Source organism: Brachycentrus maculatus, unplaced genomic scaffold (genome assembly GCF_059751285.1).
Source record: "Brachycentrus maculatus isolate JH-2025_06_01 unplaced genomic scaffold, ASM5975128v1 h1tg000105l, whole genome shotgun sequence".
Lineage (NCBI taxonomy): Eukaryota > Metazoa > Arthropoda > Insecta > Trichoptera > Brachycentridae > Brachycentrus > Brachycentrus maculatus.
The window spans coordinates 2,340,194-2,361,959 of NW_028280859.1; the positions used below are offsets into that span (position 1 = coordinate 2,340,194).

Below are 21,766 nucleotides of genomic sequence, written 5' to 3' on the forward strand. Positions count from 1 at the left end.
GATTTAATTGTTGCTTGGACCGCATACCGGGAGTATTTAATTTTTTTTAGCTATTTCAACCTGGGTTAACCCTTCTGAATTCAACAAAATTATTTGAGACCGTTCAGTATCACTCAAATTCCCTCTTTCTTGATATTCTAATATAAAATAATGAAGGCTTAAATGAAAAGTATAGAAGAAATTACTCTTTTTTACTGATTATAAAAACTGGAGAACAACGTTTCAAATATAGAACAGACCCGTGAAAAGTGTTTTAAATTAGCATTTTTAAATTAACCATGCCCCTAAGTGTAGTAGGCCAGGATAGCATGTAGTAATTAGCGGATAAAATCCATCAAAATACAAGGATTGTAAGAATTGCAGTATTTAATAAAGTAATTCTGTAGGGGGTGCCTAACACATTTGGCCAGGACTGTACTGTGTTTTTTATGCGGTATGTATACATACTATATATTTCTATAGAAGGTCCCTAAATTTGTGCACTTTCTTCCCCCATTGGCCCATTTTTATGTTGTCGTCATTTAAAATAAGGTAAAAGTTAAGTTTAAACAAGATTTAACCAGTTTTTAGTTGACCTCCCAAGACCGCTGACTTCTGCGAAAACCATTGGATGTAAGTAAAAAAATCAGTTGCAAAGTATGAACGTGCAGCCGATTTTTAGTTGTTGTTAAATTCGCTGGTATTTAAATTTGCTATATTATTTCATTGCACATATAATAATAATATAGATGTTACAAACAGAATCATTATCATTGAAAAAAGTTAAGGATTTTTTTTTAATTACCTAACGTGTTAGTGACTCTAAAATTTAGCTACGCCTTATGCAACACCACTTATCATGACCCTACTCAGGCTTCAAATTTTTAAGTTTTATAGCCTATGCCTACTCGTGAATGGATTTACTCTTTATGTTTAAAGTTACTATAATTTCATATAATTCATGAGTGAAAATTCTAGGCAAAAACATTCGCTAGAGGCATGAGTTTATACATTTCATTGATTCTATGTTAGCAGTGAAGTTACTTAGGTGTATGATTTTAATTCTTGATTTTACTCAGGAAGTGAAATGCCTTTTTTTAATTTAATTTTATTTTATTTATTTATGGTTCACAAACAATGAAAACATATTTCAAGAAATAAAATACAGTGCAATACCTTCAATAGTGTTTGAATGTTTTTTAGCAATTAGATGAGAACACAACAAACATCTCAGAGATGTCTTAATAATAACAATTTTTCGGAATTCGCGGACCACATCTTATCTAATAATCATTCGTTCAATTTTGAAGATGGGATAGAAATTTTGCATTGTAATAACAGAACTAGTCAAATTAATAATTTAGAGGTGTTAGAAATAAAAAAAGCGGTTAAACAAAAATTAAATATAATTAATAACCAAATAAACGTTAGTCAAATTTTTAATATTTTTCCCATAAAATCAAACCCAACCTAAACAGAGTAATCCCCTTCCTTGCTCTTACCCCTCCTTAAAACACCATTACCCCCACCCCTACCCTTTTGAAACCCAACAACTTGTACACTGTTTCTTTATATATATATATATATATATTTAGTAATAAATGTAACCCTGAAGAGGGCAACAGGTTGTTGCCGAAACTAGTTGGTTAATAAAAATGTAAGTGGATCAGAACACAAAGTATTTTTATTTCTCGAAATAATATGAAATTAAACTATGCTATTTAAGGTACAAAATTCAAGACTACCAGATTGGTGAAATTGATTTCACCAATTTGGTAATAAATATTTGTATCGTTTTTACGTATTTTTCATTCGCCTCCATTTTTTTGTCTATTATCAGATATATATATAATTTTTTATTATATTGTCTGTGGTTTTATGTGTGCGTGCGCACATTTTTTATTGTCAGTTTTGTTATCTTTCGTTGATAATAACGGCGCTAGTTTTGATTTGGAATTCAGCTGATATCTAGTTTTAGACTTCAAAACTAAACGCATCATATTACACCGTACACTCGCGGGAGTGCTGACGTCGCGATCCAATTGTGTTTGTGCCAATAAACAGGTGTCATTGAAGGCCGGCAACTAGCGGAGTTTCTAATTGTGTTGGATATACGTTTATTCATTATTCTTCAATAAAAATGACGCAGAGCGGCCCAGCTTTCGATTCAAACTGCATGACATTAACTAGATTTGTTTTGGCAAATCAAAGAAAAGCCCCAAACGCGACTGGTGACCTAAGTCAGCTCCTAAACTCTATTCAAACCGCTGTTAAGGCAATTCAATCAGCCGTACGGAAGGCAGGAATTGCAAGCTTGTGAGTAAATACAAAGTGCTCATTACTCTTTAATTTGCACATAATCAATTTAACAAAATAAAACTGATCGAGAGTTAATATTGTAAAAATTATAAATTACTTTTTTTTGTTGCTAAATATTATGTTGAAATAAAATATAATAAAAAAATGTAAAAAGAACTCTACTGACAAGGCTGTCCAGATGGGCTTCCGCAACAAAAAAATGTATTTGTAAATGTATATATGTATGTATATATTTTTATCAAATTAATGAAATTCAGATTTAAAAACAATATGAAGCATAAATTAGGAATCATTGAATACTATCTTTGTTTTTATTATTTTAAAATAAATAATACATTACCCTCGAAATGATCAAATGTTTGTTAAAAATCTGATGGGTGGATGTAGGTTGATTGTCTCTCCAAGGTAATCAACTTTTATTTGTAGGATTACTAACGAGACAATATGTTTACAATATTGTGTGAACTTTAAAATGAGTTTCTGAATATTTCTACCTGTTTTAATATTATGCACCCAAGGCTGCCGTTGAAAAGTAGTCATAGAACTGGTTTTTGTTTGTTTATTTGCCATTATTTTTACCCGATGTATTTTATGTTTTTACTGCCTATTGTGAGCATGTTTAGCTACCGTGCTGGAGGTCCTGGGTTCGATTCCCAGGGGGGGTGAAAATAAATATAAGTGATTTTACACTCTAATATTTATTTAATATTGCCCTAGACTAGTCCCTGAAGCGCAGAAGTGATCACCTTGCCTTCATCTGAGTAGCGATCAAGATAACACTGCCTCAATACTATGCAGTGGTCTATGCACCATTGGTTGCAGATAAGGGTTAGAATAAAAAAACTTCCTGTTGTAGAAAACTAAGAGACAGAGCAAAAGTAATAAAAAAACTACTGACAAACCTTTATTTAGTCATGATATGCAACCTAGAGTTCCTTGGCCATTGCTCTCCTTTTTCTAACTAACTTACCATCACGCCGCTTCCGCAGGGGTAGGCAGAGAGAATAGAATGCCACACCACTCTGTCTTTGCAAACATTCCTCGCCTCTTCCACGCTCATGCATCTCCTCATACACACCCGCCGATTGTTTGGACTCCTAACCTGACCGCTTTCTTTAATTTTTTTGTATTTTTGTAATATTTTGAAGTATTTTGAAGTATTTGGCATACCTGATTGTGCCAAGTTTTTCCATTTTTCTCTCTTATTTATAGTACCTAATATTTCTGCTTCATTTTGTTTCCCATATAGCAGTAATTTCCTTCACCCTGAACTACTTCCGTTACGTCATCTGCATCCCATTAAAAATATGCTGCCTCTTCCAAGAATCTGGAGTACAGAATTGATCTTACCTTGGCGATTAATTAGCGATTATGTTAACAGTATATCTATACAGTACGGTACCATATGCGCCATCTGGGTGTGAATAGAGATTTATAAATAAGACGTGAACTTGACTTGAAAAAAATATCTTGATGATATACTATGAAATATCCTTCCATACAAAACATTTTGTTAAATTCAATTGGTTGGGTTGTACTCCCGTGATTAGTGTCGCGGACTCATATGTCAGAGTTTCTCGGTTCGAACCCCCTCTACCACAATTTGATATCTATTTCTAATAATGCGCCGCTTGGCTCACAGAAAATAGTATGAAATTGAAATATTTGTGAAAAATAATAAAAACACAAATATTTCTATTTTATTTATTCTATTAATTTATAGGGGCCGTGGCGTAGTTGGGTAGACGCTCGACTGCGAAACTGGCGTCGCGGGTTCGATTCCCGCCAATTGCAAAATGAATTCAAGAAAGATTTATTTTCAATTGGTCTTTTTAAATTGGTATTTGTAATGTATTTTTCACATTACCTTCCCTTTCCTTACTATCCTACCTGCAGACAAGCATCTAAAATAGAAGCTTTGCGGGTTATTCCTTAAAAAAAAATATATATATTGAAAGAAGTTAATTTCCAGACATGGCATATCCGGAGAAACTAATGTCCAAGGAGAAGAAGTCAAGAAGCTGGATGTTTTATCCAACGATCTATTCATCAACATGCTCAAGTCATCCTTTGCCACGTGTTTATTAGTTTCCGAAGAAAATGATAACGTCATTGAGGTAAGTTGATCTAATTTGTACATAATATATTCTTCCTTCTAACCTTTATAAATATAAGTGATTTTTTCACACTCAATATTACCCTGGACTGGTACCTGAAACGGAGGGCTGATCACCTTTCTTTCATGTGTTTACGATCATGCGTTTATATGATGCAGTGCATACACCATTGGGGTGCGGATAAGGGTTAGGTAACCCTTATCTGCGCCCAATAGTGCATAGGGCCCTGCATATTAACGCAGTGTTATCTTGATCGCTAACCCATGAAGGAAATGTGATCAGCCCTCCGCTTCAGCTACCAGTCCAGGGTAATATTGAAAAAATATTATAGTGAAAAAATCACTTTTATTTATATGACCCCCCCCTGGGAATCGAACCAGGGACCTCCAGTACGGTAGCCCAGCATGCTAACAATGATTGACACTACGGAGGCGGACATATATTACATGTTGAATAAAATAATATGATAAAATAATATGTTTTCTCATTTTAAGTATATTATTAATTCAAAGATTACTTATCTAAACAAGGATGAACATATAAAATAAGGAATTTTGCACTAGCCTGAATTATTGTAATAATTATTGCTTTATAGTTAGGAAGTGACATATTCCAGATTTCTATATTGTCCGCAAAATCATCGCCGAGGTTTTCCTCATTACTGACACATTATACTGGTCTGACGATGTTGGTAACAACGAAACCCGGTTGCTAGTGAAATAAATAAAAAATAAATAAATAAAACATTCAGTTGCCGTTTTATTCTTATAAAATGCAGTTCCACCAAGAAATATCAGGAAAAAAGTTTAATTTGATAATATATTTTTTTTATGTATAAAAATGAATATATGTATTCTTATTATACTTTCTCGGCATTTCTTCTCCATGCTATAATGGATTAATTTTAAACGATGTGTTTCACTCTCTCTCTCGCTGCTCGCTGATAGTGTGTGAAGGAGACGTGTATTTACCAGTGCTTACTATTTGTTATTTTATTATTATTTTATGTTTAAGACTTTTTGTTTATTAGTGTATTCATTAGTGTATTTTTATATTAATAATAAAAATAATAAAACCCTTATCCGCACCCCAATGGTGCATAGGGCACTTTGTCTTATAAAGGGCACTGTGTCTTTTATTATTTTTATATTAGATATTGTATATATGTATTATGTTAAAGGCATTAGTCGTTCAATAAATAAATAAATACACACAAATGTTCCGATCAATACCATTTTCAAGTAAGCCTGAGCGGCTTGTGTTTGAAAATAGGAATTGAGTTGAGGTAGAGTGTGAGTCGAACCTAGAGCCTTTAACTCAAAGTCTGCGACACCAACCCCGGGTCCACAACTCAGATAGAAATGTATCTTTTAATTGCTTCACATTAACGATAAAATTCTATCAAATAAAACAGTTTTTCACAATAGTATGTATTCTTATCATTATTCTCCAAGACACACCCCCAATAAGCGGCCTATACTGGTGTATATATGATATGTAAATAAGATAACGAAATAAATTTGTACATACCTGAAAGCTTACACTTTGCTGTGTACCTGCATTAACTACGCTTGTATTTAAATGAGACTGTTTACTCAACAGGTAGAAACTGAAAAACACGGAAAGTACATAGTGTGTTTTGATCCGCTGGACGGTTCTTCAAATATTGACTGCTTGGTTTCAATAGGATCCATCTTTGGAATTTATAGGTGTGTATAAAAAATATATTTAAAAGACACAAACTAAGTAATCATCGTTCTATTCTCGGCAGAGAGAAGATAACACAATATTTTGTTCTTATAATTTGAAATTTAATCCGAGAAAAAGAAATGAATATCATTCCAGTCGGATATCAAAAGGTAACATTGATATCTCAGCATAGATGAGGAAGAATCTCATCGTAAATAGCTTCCAAGTGGAGACTAACCCAAAATTTGTGAACAAAGATTTAGATACACTCAAAATGTGAAAAAAGTTACCCATTTTACACATCTCTACAAAGGAGAGATTTTGTTTTATTATCCCCTTAAATCATAAATAATTTCTCATTTATTTTTCTACGTAAAATAAATATAGAATAAAACTCAAAAATATTTTGGATTATGTCCCGTATAATAAGTTTTTTTTAAATGCTAGCTATGAGTCAAATATATTTTTCCAATAACTTTTTTGTTCTTCAATTTTATTAAAGTTTACTGAAAAGCACATAATTCTTATTCATTTTATTATGTGCAATAAATTATATTTTTTTGTAATGTTTTAACTTAATTTTTTTTTTATAAAGTTTTTTTTTTGTATATTTATATTCATCTTCATATTTTTAGGAACGAAACTTTGTTTTTCACGTATTTTATCAGTACAAGTCACAGGGGGCGAGATGATAATTTTGTTATCAGTAAGAAAGCCACGGAAAATATTTACTGTAATAATTTACATACAAATTTCACGCTAATCATTGTTACAGTGAAGTGATAAATACATCAATTATATTTCTAAATGTCTTATCATCAAATTATTCTTATTATTGTCACAGTGCTCTGTTTGCATCATCCACTTTAATTTGACATTACAACTTATTTGCAAGCACTCGAGTCTTATCAAAAAATATATTTATTTCCCAACAAAATTATTGGCAGTACATATTACAAGATTTTTTCTTCTTTATTTATAGATTTCTTACTTGTTTATTTTCTCTTCTTTTTAATTTAAAACTACTTAAAATACTAAACCTCTTCAAATTTTATTAATACACTAACGACGGGAAAGGTATTTCTACCCATTCGGTGGATTGATGCTTAAAGACGGGAAGGATATTTTTACCTTCTGCGCCGGAATTCAGAATAAAAGGATTTATTTAATGTTTTTATAGGAATATAATGTACCAACATCTTTGTCAAGGTCTAAACTCTATATCCACAATTATCAAATCCCGTCGCCAGCGGTCTGCAGGCGTAAAAAACACCTGTCCTTAGTGTGTTAAAAAAAATCTAAATGATATTAAACTTTTTCTGAAATGTTTGTACATCAAAATCAAATATTTGTGTCATGCTAATTAGCAAAACAACGCCATATTTATTTTATTTTATTGTAAATTTTTATAATAGATATATCAGAGACGGAGCAATTTTATGGGAAGGGAATATGAATGTCGTAGGGCATTAACAAAGTTTACAACCAGTCATCGACTGGTTTAAATGATAACTTATAAACTTGTGTACTGTTCAACATCCTGCCCGTGTTTTTGAACATCCATACCACTTGATTTTTCAGAAGTTGTACAAACAAATACAGTGGAACCTCTCATAATGAGGAATTCGCATAACGTGCGACATTTCACACAACGAGTTGTAGAGAAAGGACAAGTCCCCTTTTCACGACATTCACTTGTGAGCCTAGACTTCTGCGCCTGTCAAAACAAAAAAAAAATTGCTTAGCAACAAGTAAGATTCCGTAATGAATTATGTGAGGTTTCACTGTAAACACTGTACAACATACTCAAAATATTGTGACGCTTAGTTTCTTTTTTATTGAGAGATGATGGATTTGTTTTAGAAAAACGACACCTGGTGATCCCCAACTGTCGGATGCGTTACAGCCCGGTAGGAACCTGGTGGCCGCTGGCTATGCTCTGTACGGATCGGCCACTATGGTGGTCCTCTCTCTCGGAGACGGTGTTAATGGTTTCATGTACGATCCCGCCATTGGCGAGTTTGTACTGACGGACCCCAACATGACCATACCGGAAAGAGGGAAGATTTACTCCATTAATGAAGGTAATTTATTCTTCTTTGAGTAGGCCACAAGGCCTTGTCTAAGATGTTTAGCCTCCTGCGATGTTGATTCCCAACTATCAATCCATCTCTTTGGTGGTCTGCCCGGGAGTTGTCTACCGTGTGTTTGGCGTGGTGTACAGTATGGGGGAGTCTGGATGGTTCCATTCTCCTCACAGCACATACCGTTGTCTTCCCCACCTAACGATATCTTCAATTTATTTATAGATTTGGCGTTTAATTTGTAGAACTCCATTTTAATTTATGTATTGAATGTTAAATCAAACACTGATTTTTTTAATCTACTAAGTTGTATTTTATTGTTAGAAAACATGTAAAAATCAATTTTGGGACAATTGTTTCGCCTAGTTATAGCATTTTCAAACAAATGTCTGAAAATGTGACATTTGTTCGAAAATGCCATAACTAGGCGAAACAACTGTCATAAAATTTATTTTTATGTATTTTTTCAACAATAAAATACAGCTTAGTAGACTCAAAAATCAGTGTTTGATTTAACATTTAATACATAAATTAAAAAAACATCTTCAATCTCGCATATTTCTCTTATCCTGGTGTTCCTTATTCTGTAACGTAGACTCTTGCCAGATATGCTCCTTAGAGTCTTCATTTTTGACACTTAATATTCATATAATACATAATATTCGCGCACCAGCTGACAGTCCTCAGTGCTTATGTAGTTCTTTTGCTGAGAGGACGTGTTGCGCATTTTAATGTTTTAGTTTGTTATATTCAGTTATGTTACATGTACATATTTGAAATGTTTTCGATATGCAAATAAAATTATCACATTTTCAATTTTGTTTTTATCATTTTCCTTGTTATCCGACCTTGCTGCTACCGGTTCAGGTCGGATAATCAAGACTCTACTGTAAGATATTGAAATGGATTTCAGGCTACACTCACATCTGGGACCCGGCCATTCGAGAGTATGTGGACTCCAAGAAGGATCCGGCTGTGGGAAAGCCTTACGGAGCTCGCTACGTGGGATCCATGGTGGCCGATGTGCACAGGACCATTAAGTACGGAGGCATCTTCTTATATCCCGCTACAAAGGACTCTCCCAAGGGAAAGGTATTGATAATACTTTCATTATATGTGGAGGAAATCACTTTTGAGGCAATTATTTATTAGGATCTTTAAGTTCACCTAGTTTTTTTAAAATAAAAAAAAAATCCATAGTTCCATAAAAAATACAAGTAAAAAATCTAAAAACAGTTTTTAAAAAATATGTGTGAGACTTACGCATTAGAAGTGAATCTTTTAGAATTATAAAAACAGCTGATTTTATAGATTGCTCTCTTGCATTTGTTGATGATTTTATTATTTCAGGATTAGAAAATGGTTATAATAAATAAATAAAATTTCACATCTGTTGAAATTTATAGTAAACATTGCAATGTGATAAGTTATCCGAGTTTCATACAAGAATATTACAAGCGTACATTTAAATGTTTCACTTTTTACTTTTCACTTTGCCTAAAAAACTTTCACTTAAAAAATAATAATTAATTTAATTTACTGCTTAAATTATTTTGTCAAAAAGTAATATTATTTTATTACAATTGTATATAGAAAATGAGTGATTTAAAAAAAAATCAGTAAAATATTTGATAATTCATCAGAAGTGTCATATATTTATTTTCTGTTTCAGCTTCGTTTACTATACGAGTGCATACCGATGGCTTTCTTAGTGTCACAAGCCGGAGGGCTGGCGACTAATGGCCAAATTCCCATCTTAGATATTGTTCCCGAATCCATCCATCAGAGGGCACCCATATTCCTGGGATCCAAGAAGGATGTGGAAGATGTCTTAAGTGTCATCAAGAAGCATTCCAAATGAGAAGCCACTCATGAAGCCGCGTTACTGCCATAATATATTTTTGTTCAACCTTCATTTAGTAACGCGACCACACCTTTCAGACATTAAATGTCAGATATCTTCTCAAATATGTGATCAAAATGCGACTAAATGAAGGTTAAGTTTGTTTCTATATTTACATATTTTATATTATCAAAAATAAAATAAAAAAACTAATAAAAGTAAAATTTTATTTAAAAAATTTCATACAAAATAAAACTATAAATACGGCACATTAATAATACAGGATAATTTTTCATGAAACACTATTGTAATATATTTAGATAAATACTGCTTGATATTATAGAAAAACTAAATAAAAAACAAACACGCTGTTTCACCCTTAAGCCGCTTGTGCACTACACGGAATTTTACCATCCAGCAGTCCGGTTTTGAAAAATGAAAGCGACTACGACAATTTAGCGTGATCGAATTTACGTGCAACGTGTTCACTCATCGATCAAAAGCACTGATCCGAAGAAATATGGACAAAAGCACAAGCCAATCATCCATTTTATATGCTAAATGACGTCCCGGATGGTAAAATTCCGTGTAGTGCACAAACGCCCCCTAGAGTAGGCCAGAGATAATATTTGTCTGATATAGTTTCACATTTAACACTTCCGCACTAAGAAGATATCTTCATATGCATATTAACTATAATACCAAGTAGTATTTTGATTTGGTACATTGTATCTAAATATAATACCTAATATTATTTGTTCTGAGGTAAAACTCGTGTTTCAAATGATACAAAAAAAAAGAAATAATAATATAAATGGAAAAAACTCATTAATTTTTGAAAAGTAAAAAATAATGGGTCAACGTTTTTCCATACATTATAAGTTTTACCTTCAAAACCAACAATACTAGTCTTCAAATGCCTTGTTCAAATAAATATGTCTACTTTCGAAATTGAAATATAGATTGATATTCCTTCTGGTGAATAAAAGACGTGCCCAACTATCTAAAGTTGGGAGAACTGTAAGCCCTCCAAATGCGTCCTTATGCATAGGAATTAGGGAACATGTTAAGACCGGAGAGAAACAAACTGTTGGAACACGTCCAGGATGTGCGGGTCCAGGTCTTGCGTGAAGAGGAGAGTCTCCAGAGTGCTGCTGTACTTCTGGACTTGTTCGTGATGCTGGGGAAGAAAAATCATGGGTCATTTTCTTAATACGCTACGCTGCTAACTCAACAATGATAATTATAATTTTGTAACGATTTAAAAAAAGTTATTTTTTTTAAATCAAGTAAAATTGCCGATTTCACTCGCTACTTTAGAGATTTTATCAACAAAAATATCAATCTCTTTCAAATCATCAATTTGTACATGGAGAATCTTCTTCCTGACTCCATCCCAACTTATCGTCTTTGTAGACTGTTGGGGTCACCTTTCCTCGTCCTTAGATTGTAGGTCCTTCTATCATTGGAAATGTCACCTAGGGCATGCCTTCGAATCAGGTTTTCTTTCTGCAGCATCCATAATTTCATTGGTCTTCTAGATGTGATCCATGGTGATTGTATATAGAAAATAATTTTCAAATTCCAAATATTAAATGTAACAAAACATATCACATTTAACTAAACCTAAACTAACCAACCATCATGCCGTATCCCGCAGGGGTAGGCAGAGAGAATAGAATGCCACACCACTGTCTTTGCAAACATTCCTTGCCTCTTACACATTCATATATACCCGCTGATTATTTCGACTCCTGACTTGGCTGCTTTCAAGTATTTGACATACCTGATCATGCCAACTATTTTCTATATATATATATATATATATATATATATATATATATATATATATATATATATATATATATATATACTATATTCGCCTCATAGATTTGTTTTCTCGTATCATATCATATATTCATCAGGGCAAATAGGTATACTCACAGCCAAGAAGACCTGCTGCAGCCTTCCGACGGTCCACCGGTACCAGTGGGTGTTGAAGTCCACTCCGTCCGTGTCGCAGCGCACCAGGTGCTCCGACAGGATCATGATGAAGCGCTGGAAGATGATGAGGAACAAGCGCTTCTGGTCCACGTGGGCGGCCTCTTGTCTCTCCTCCATCCTCTCAACCATCTGACAACAAAATTATATCGCATAAGAACAAACATAATAATATACAAATGTTATCATTCAACAATATTGATTGACACATTGTTTGCGGGACATGCTAAGAAGCGTCTTTTACATACTATTGGTAGTGAGCGGGAGACGCTTATAAGCAATCCATTCGCTTACTTTTGGTAGAGCGCGACAAACGCCACAAAACAATGTAAAGGTGGGAATTAGGTTTGCGGTTACTTGTGATTAGTATTGAATTAATATAAATATCTATTCAATACTAATAAATTTTTATTCAATGTGTATTACCCTGGACTGGTACCTGAAGCGGAGGGCCGATCACCTTTCCTTCGTGTGTTAACGATCAAGATAACACTGTGTTTATATAATGCAGTGCCCTATACACCATTGGGGTGCGGATAAGGGTTTGACTTGAATTAAATTGTGATTAGTATACTGAGGGTCGGGTGGCAGACTATCTGTATAATTGGAGTCGGGATGATGAAAAAACTACTTGACAATAATTTGTTAACATCCAAAATTTGCAAAGATCCAAAATTAACTCATGTATGGAATATACACAGACATTAATTTTCAATTTTCAGAAGCAGAAAATCACTTATTGCCTTTTGACTTTCCTATGTCTTCTTTTGAAAAGGAGAATAGCAGCAATGATTGGCCACTCGGGATTACATACCAATTCTCGTACTAGCTTGTGAAACATGAATACTGCTCATTTACAATACTGTGCAAAATTTTACTTTTACAAGTTCTCAATAAATTTAATTTATTTTTTAAACTATATATATATATGGAATACGTCACCAATTTTTCCATGTGCCATGTAATGAGATACTTTTTTCAAAGAGACGAGAGGTTCTTTCAAAATTTGGTCAGATTGAGGTGTAACAATAAGACAGAAAGGTAACAATTAACAGTAAAATATGATTTATTTATTGTTTTGGGGTTTAATTTGTAGAACTCCATTTTAATTTATGTATTAATTTTTAAATCAAACAATTTTTTCGAGTCTACTAAGTTGTATTTTATTAACAAAAACACATAAAAAAATTATATTGTGACAATTCTTTCGCCTAGTTATGGCATTTTCAAACGAATATGAAGATCAAATCAATGAAACAACTGTCGCAATATTAATTTTTTATGTGTTTTTGTCAATAAAATACAACTTAGTAGACTCAAAAAATCTGTTTGATTTAAAATATAATACATAAAGTAAAATATGAATTGATCAAAGGAAAAAATAGAAAAGTATTCAAAGCACCTCCTCTGTGGGTTTGTCAACAGATTCTACTTTTTTCTTCTTATTGGTTGCGGGCTGAGAAGCATCATCTTCAGACTCGCTGCTGGAGGACTCCGCTCGAGCCAGCTTCTCTCGGGCTTCAGATAACTCATCACCTAAAGCAAACATTGGTGAAAAAAATCACAATTTAGTACATCGATTTGCACAGTTTACAATGACAAACCATAATTGCCGTAGAATTAAGATTAAAATTTTATTTCAAATTTTACTGGGTAACAGTGTTGGAAAATGATGTGGAATGCATTAAAACATGTGTCACAATAGATTTTGAGAAATAGCTTACAATAACTCAAATTAAAATTGGATAGATATTACCACAAAGTGATTGTTAAATCAATTAATGAAACTGAAGATCAAAAAAAAGATGAATGATCTAATCTAATACATACTCTATTCTATTGGGTATTATTATTATAAGCAATTTAAATAAGTGGAAAATTTGGATTTATAACCTTTTTTGGTCATGCAACATTGAAAATATGGTATGCCAGGTCGTAAGATAGAGTTTAATGCATTTTCCTTTTTCTCTCTTTAAAAATAAAGTCCATAAAGCAAAAAAAAAACATTCATTCGCCGCCTGACGGCGCGTTGGGACAGACGTGGCACCTATGACTCAACTGGTGGCGAGTTGCTACTTGTTGCGAGCTGCGTACTACAATTTCCATACAAATATAAACACAATGAATTTGACTTACTCAGTTTGGTGACGTGTTTGTTCATCTTCTTGATGGTGAGATGCAGTATCTCCCACAGGTACATCTTGGTGAACTCGCCCGTCATCTCCTTGGAGAAGATCCAGGTGGCCACGGCGGAGCAGTCCACTATCTGCGTCTTCAGCATCTTATCCACCAGCACCACCATCATCTGCTGGTGCGTGTTCCACAGCTCAAACATGTTGCGCAGGATGCAGATCTGCGCCTCCTCGGACTCTGCCAGGATCTACGCACGCCATTCCATTAAAAACATATATAGATAAAGCAGTCCTTCAGCATCTTGTCCACCAGCACCACCATCATCTACTGGTGCGTGTTCCACAGCTCAAACACGTTGGGCAGGATGCAGATCTGCGCCTCCTTGGACTCTGCCAGGATCTACGCACGCCATTCCATTAAAAACATATATAGATAAAGCAGTCCTTCAGCATCTTGTCCACCAGCACCACCATCATCTGCTGGTGCGTGTTCCGCAGCTCAAACATGTTGCGCAGGATGCAGATCTGCGCCTCCTTGGACTCTGCCAGAATCTACGCACGCCATTCCGTTATAAACATATATACGTTAATAATTCGAAAAAAAAAATTGAAAAAGATTTTCTGCGTCATTTTGTGAATGAGCAGTAAAACAAAACTTACTCTACATGCTCACTGTTAGTAAACCTTTATTAACACTTCGGGTGGGAAAGGTATTTTTCCCTTCTACGCCGACCTCATTGCAAGGCAGAAAAGAAGGAATTATCCAATGTTTTTATATGAATATTATATATGTACCAATCTATTTGTTAGGATCGACAAGTCAACAGTATATTTTTGGCTTTGCAAATAATATTTTTTCGGCATCAGTTATTGAATGTGCGTAGTAGAAAGTTTTCAATATTTTAAAGAGTATGCATGCTTTGGAAAATGGAGGTACTGGCAGCGCCAGTACCTCCTCCTCCCATCTCCTCTTCATCAATATCATCCACTTCTACTGTATCTGTCACATAAGCTTTCGATAGTTTCTATCCCATACGTTGAAATATTGTCGTCGAATGCAATAAAATTGAGAAGAATGTAAAATGGCAAAATATATCAAATATGCAGCGTAATTCAAACGATTAATGCAGTAAAATGGTGGATTAAAACGATTGATGCGATCTATTTTTGTAAGAAATGAATTCGGGGTAAAAGAAATAAATGACACATCCGGGAAAACGATTATTCGAGGAATGATAGATAGAGGTTTCACTGTAAATCTGTATTTTAAATCCATGGGCAGAAGGGTGAAAGATATAAAAATAAACAAACCTTGAAAACGTAGTGGAACTTGGAGATGGCGGCGAAGCTGTGGGAGAAGCTCTTGGAGCCGAGGTTGAGCAGCGTCTGCACGAAGACGTCGATCTTGAGCGGGTTGAAGGGCGCGTCGGGCGGGGGCGCCTCAGCCTCCCCCTCGGCGCGCGGGTTGGGCAGCTCGCGGAGCACCTGCAGCGCCTCCTCGGGCGAGCAGCGCTGCCGCACCGCCACCACCAGCTGGTGCGCCGCCTGCGTGCCGCCCAGCGACGCTGCAAACCAGGGAACCAACAATGAAACCATCCTCTCCGCGCTACTGTATTCACAGTAGAAATGAATAAGTAAAATGCGTACCAAGTCCTAACAAAATTCATTTTTAAATCGAGCCTGCGATATCGCTCACTCCTTTTAAGAACGTCATAAATCAAAAAACTCGATTTTTCAGGAGAACGTTTTTAAAGCTTAAAAATATAATAAAATGTATTAAAAATAAATATCAAGCCACTTATTGAACTCTTTACTGTGCAACAGATCTTTTTAGGTAAAGCCTGAAGGTTTTGATTTGAAAAATATTTAGTATATTTAATAAAATAATTAATAACAATACCTTTTCTTCAAAATGCAAAAACAACACTTTCTGCCCTGTAGAAGGTAAATACTAAGTTAAAAATATGCCACTTTTGCTGGGATATAGTACATTTTCTGGGCATTTCGAAAACATGCACAACTGAAAATTGACGATTTTTGATTTATGACGTTCTTGAAAGGAATGAGCGATATGTGCAATGTAATGCTTAATGAAATAGACATCAATAATGTTTCTTTTAAAACGTTTAAGAGAAATATTGTTGATGTCTATTTGACTATTTGATTATTTGATGAAGAAAATTTATATTATTTGATAAAAACATTTAATGCAAGTTATAATATTCTATAGTTATACTTTATTTTAATTTTTAGATTACTTTTAAGTGAAAACCTGTAATTGGATTTTTTTTTTCAATATGTATTTTTTTTTTTTTTTTTAATATTCTCTTGGTTTTCTAATAAATAAATAAATAAAGAAGTCACAATATTTTAAGAGACTAAACAACCACCAACGTAATCACACATTTTGGAAAGAATCCTCTGCACCCTATTGTATCTACGCCCACCATAGATGGCTGTTGTAAACTCGCGCATACTGTGTTACGACTGTGATCAATATATCTGTCAATTATGGTTAGAATTGGTGAATGTTCTTCTTCTTCTTCTAACCTTTATCCGCACCCAATGGTGCATAGGGCACTGCATCGTATTGACGCAGTGTTATCTTGATCGTTAACACATGAAGGAAAGATGATCAGCCCTCCGCTTCAGGTACCAGTCCAGGGTGATATTGAATAAAAATAAGAGTGAAAAAATCACTTATATTTAATTGACCCCCCTGGGAATCGAACCCGGGACTTCCAGCACGGTAGCCGAGTGTGCTGAGCATTACACTTCGGAGGCGAATAAATAAATAAATGGATCTTTGTCTGACGGGAGGAATATCAAATTTAACATACTCAACCTGTAAAGGATTGTATATTAGACTCGTTTTGTGTTTAAAACATCATTTTATTTTGGAAAATTCGCCTTCGAAAAAACGTTATTTTCGTAAGTTGGCAATGAATGACGTCACAGAAACGATGGTGATATTTTAATATTGGTTACATTGCTAAATCATTGGCGGCTCTATTTGTTGATGCCTATGGTCCACCCCCCCTCCCCTCATATTTGTATAACACAAATGGTAGTGTCGTGGTAAACAAACAATCCACACTACTACTTTTACAGCTCTATAAACCATAGACAATAAACCATATGACATCATAAAACGTTCGATGACGTATGCGAACGCACGTTTTTCGTTTTATAAAAACATCTAGTTTAAACCTTCATATATATCCCTTATTTCTCTATATATTTCAATAAGAATTCTACGGATAGTCTTGTGATTTGTGATTTTTCATATTAATTTATTAGCCAATAATCACACATCGTGATATTTATCCATTGTAAAAATACATCGGAACGGAAATGTTGAGTAATAAGCTTTACGTATTTATTTTATCAAATATCGCAACGGTTAATCCTTCCTCCGACCATAGACTAGATCTATATCTTAACTGCGTAGATAAATGGGTACGATAAGCGATACAAATACGTCACAGCAAAATAACAACATCATCATCAGAAATAACACAACCTACAAAATAAACTGACTTGTATAATACTATTGCAAACGAACGATCATTCATGCCGCGTAATACGTGCGATTCAATAAGGAGGATGTTTCCGCGAATGGCGGGCCATCCGTTTTATCTATGATTCGCGATGCCGGCGAGTTCACGACAGTATCTACGGTTGATTTGAGTAAGCTTTTTTATTTAACAGAGACATAATGGACTCCGATAACAAGAGGACACAGTCCTAGCTAAAGAAGAAGAAGAGGCGCTATATAAACAATCCAAATTTATTATTAATATTATTATTACATCTAAAATTGAAATTAAAGCTGTTTAGAAAGATTCAATTTCACTCGAAGTAACGACGATGAGACCGAAAATTATTGCATAAATAAAGATCATTGTATTTCATTTAGAAACTCGCCAAATTGCAGATTACAATCGACAGAAATTCGCATGGGAGACGTAAAATGGGTTTAGTGTTAGGAAAAGCTCTCGAAAGTATTGTATAACCGCAATGCCGGGTAACGGATAACGAGGAAAGTGAAATGGGAGGCACGAACGGAGTATTGTGTTCGGCAAAGCGTACAAACTATTATATGTACAAGTCGGGTAGCCATTGTCTCCCGATGTCGGACCTATTGAAACGCGGTGAAAACTCCGACGAGAAATCACGACAATGATCGTCCAATAGGGCCCCTTAATAATAACAATACAGACAATCGAATAGAAATGATAACTTCAAAGTGGGCACTATTGTGGTATGATTGGAGTAGCACCTGATGACACAATTTGTTTGAATCTGTTCTACGAGTAGTTTTTTTCAGATTTAAGTTTTGTACTGACATTTCTTGGTGGAACTGCTTTTATAGAATAAAAAATATATATATATATATATATATATATATATATATATATATATATATATATATATATATATATATATATATATATATATATATATATATATATATATATATATATATATATATATATAACACCCTTATCCGCACCCCAATGGTACATAGGGCACTGCGTCATATAAGCGCAGTGTTATCTTGATCGTTTTACATATGAAGGAAAGGTGATCAGCCCTCCGCTTCAGGTACCAGTCTAGGGGTAATATTGAATAAATATTACAGTGAAAAAATCACTTATAATTATTTTACCCCCTACTTGGGAATTGAACCCGGGACCTCCAGAACGGTAGCCGAGCGTGCTGACCATTACACTACGGAGGCGGACATAAATAAAATGAATAAAATAACAACTATGTAATATATATACGGTGTTTGAAAATGATGCGAAATGCATCGAAACACGTGTCACAATAGATTGTAAGAAATAGTGGTATTTACTAAGTAACACTTCAATTAAAAATGGATAGATAAGACATACACGCCGATTGTACCGACTCCTGACCTGACCACTTTCAAGTATTTGAAAAACTTGATAATGCCAATTTTTCCTCGGTCTTCCTTCAGTTAGTTAGTTAATGACCAAGTTTTAAGTCAATTAGAGTAAAGTATCTGCAAAGCGGCAGTAATAATCTGCAAACCCCACTTAAATGGTATTCTATTGAGTAAATATAGTAACTCCAATACAACACTGGTAAGCATAATCACCGACGCAGGCCCAATTATTATAGGATCCATGTACGTGGAACCACACGCGGACGTCAATCCACATTTAGATAAAATAAAACTCCTCGGAAAGGTACAAATACTCATAGGCTGTGACCTTAATGCTAAAAATGTGTGGTGGGGAAGTGCTAGAACGGACAAAAGGGGTGAAAACGTTGCAGATTTCCTTTCGGAACTCAATCTGCACACCTTAAATCAAGGTAACCGTCCAACTTTCGAGACCTATCGCGGTCAACGCTACCTCAAAAGCGTTATTGATACAACATTCTGCTCTTCAAGCCTATTAGACAAAGTCGACAATTGGAGAGTAGAATCCAATGACAACCATTTGAGTGATCATAACCCCATTTATTTTGAAATTTCTTCAAATATACAAAACCCCACGGAAAACAAGACAGCAATCTACAATACAAAAAAAGCCAACTGGGACAAATTTTCAAACAGAATCCAAAGTAAATTAAGGGTTAAAAATATAACGGAAAAGTCCTTCTTTGAATTAAGCAACTCACTTGAATTAGAGAAGAACATTAAAACAATTATGCGAATTGTAAGCGAGTCGTGTAAAGCTAGTATACCGATCAGGAAACCCTCTTCAAGGAAACCTTGTCCATGGTGGAACGCTGAACTCGACAAGCTCAAAAAAGAAGCTACTAAATGTAGGCACAGGCTTCAGAACTCGGGAAGACTCCGTAGAGAGACGAAAACGCTCCCAGAGTATCTCGAGGCTAAACATGCCTACAAAATAGCTATCGAAAAAGCCAAAACAGAGTCATGGAAAATTTATTGCGCGTCGCAAAACAGAGAAACCGCCTGGTCTGCAATTCACAGAGTGCTGGTCAACCGAAACCGGACCACTCCATTAGCGACGCTAAAAGATGGCAGCCAGTACTTAGCTTCGGCTGCGGAAAGTGCTCAACGACTCTTAGAGATATTTTTTCCGGACGACAACACACAGTCAGAAACACGTGAACAAATCAAAATCAGGCGGTTTGCAGAAGTTATACCTTATACAGAAAACGACCCGTTATTTACGGTGGAGGAGATTGAGGACACATTATTGAACATCAATCCGGAGAAGGCGCCCGGCGAAGATCACTTCACCGCGGACATCTGCCTTCACTTCTTCAACGCAGACAGGTCATTAGTATTAGGTATGTACAACGCATGTCTCAGACTGAACCACTTCCCGATTCCATGGAAAACAGCGAGGACCATAGTCATACCCAAACCAGGTAAGGACGACCTTCAAGATATTAAGTCCTACAGACCGATCGGACTCATTTCGGTGTTTGGAAAAGTACTCGAAAAGATGATGATCAATCGGATTAACTGGCATTTTCATCGTAACGGTAAGTTAAGTCCGAAACAATATGGATTCACACCCCAAAAATCGACAGAGGATGCTCTCAATGCCTCAGTCAAGGTAATCAGGACGGCACTGCAAGACAAGAAAATGATCGTCGCGATTTCGCTTGACATACGGGGAGCTTTCGATAATGCCTGGTGGCCATTTTTAATGTGCCAACTTAGCAGTAAAAAGTGTCCTAGGAACTTGTTCTTGCTGGTGAAAAGTTATCATCAACAGAGGAAAGTCGTGTTGTCACATTTTGATGCAACTCTCGAGAAGGTCACGACCAAAGGATGCGTTCAGGGATCTTCCTGCGGACCGAGCTTCTGGAACTACATCTTGGATGATGTACTCCAGAAAGACTTGGGCCAGGGGGTAGAACTGAGGGCATTCGCGGACGACCTTCTCTTGACGGCTGTGGCCGACAGCACGACGGATCTCGAGATAATGACGGATAACGCCCTGAAAACCATCACTACATGGGGAATTAAGGCCAAACTCCATTTTGCAGAAGATAAAACGAACGCGATGTTTATTACCAGACGAAAGGACCGCCAGCCGGAAATATACATGAACGGAGTCCGGTTGCAATTCGTAGACCATTTCAAGGTTTTGGGCCTCACCATAGACCGCAACCTAAATTGGTCTAAACACGTTGACAACGTTTGCAAAAAAGCAGCTGGCATCACGAACAAACTCTTGAGAGCCGCCAAACCGACATGGGGAGCGTCACCGGAAGTTATGCAGCAAATATATATAGGCGCTGTAGAACCTCTGATAACATATGCCTCAAGCGTGTGGGTGGAAGCGGTTCGCAAGAAAGTCATCAGAAAGAAACTGGACTCCATGCAAAGACATATTGCTATCAGGTCATGCAAAGGATACAGGACAATCTCCCTTGTTTCAGCTCAGGTTTTAAGTGGATTTATGCCACTCGATCTGAGGATTAGGGAGCTTGCTGAGGCATACGCAGTCAAGAAAAGCCTTATCTTGCAGGACCTGCCGGAAGACAGATTCTACCAGGGAGTCGGAGACTACTTCTCCCTCCCTCATCCAGCTGAACGACTTTCCATAGATCACGGGTACGATGACCAGACTATACCTGGGA

At 35.5% G+C, this 21,766-nt stretch overlaps 2 protein-coding genes across 2 annotated transcripts in view; one reads left to right on the forward strand and one right to left on the reverse strand.

Annotated features, from left to right (window-relative positions):
- Positions 1-1,945: 1,945 nt before the first annotated feature.
- On the forward strand, positions 1,946-10,249 carry fbp (fructose-1,6-bisphosphatase). Its single transcript, XM_088258976.1, has 6 exons — positions 1,946-2,295; positions 4,271-4,415; positions 6,018-6,124; positions 7,968-8,188; positions 9,102-9,280; positions 9,861-10,249. Exons 1-6 carry the CDS (start codon positions 2,120-2,122, stop codon positions 10,047-10,049), a joined length of 1,017 nt encoding a protein of 338 aa, XP_088115102.1. The 5' UTR covers positions 1,946-2,119; the 3' UTR covers positions 10,050-10,249.
- Positions 10,240-21,766, reverse strand: part of Cbp80 (Nuclear cap-binding protein subunit 1) — a 41,463-nt gene continuing 29,936 nt past the window's right edge. Inside the window, exons 5-9 of the mRNA XM_088258975.1 lie at positions 15,476-15,729; positions 14,169-14,412; positions 13,435-13,568; positions 11,976-12,164; positions 10,240-11,211 (exon numbers count right to left, since the gene is read on the reverse strand). Of these exons, the coding sequence (XP_088115101.1) occupies positions 11,098-11,211; positions 11,976-12,164; positions 13,435-13,568; positions 14,169-14,412; positions 15,476-15,729 (935 nt within the window). The 3' untranslated portion in view covers positions 10,240-11,097. The remainder of the gene's footprint in view (positions 11,212-11,975; positions 12,165-13,434; positions 13,569-14,168; positions 14,413-15,475; positions 15,730-21,766) is intronic.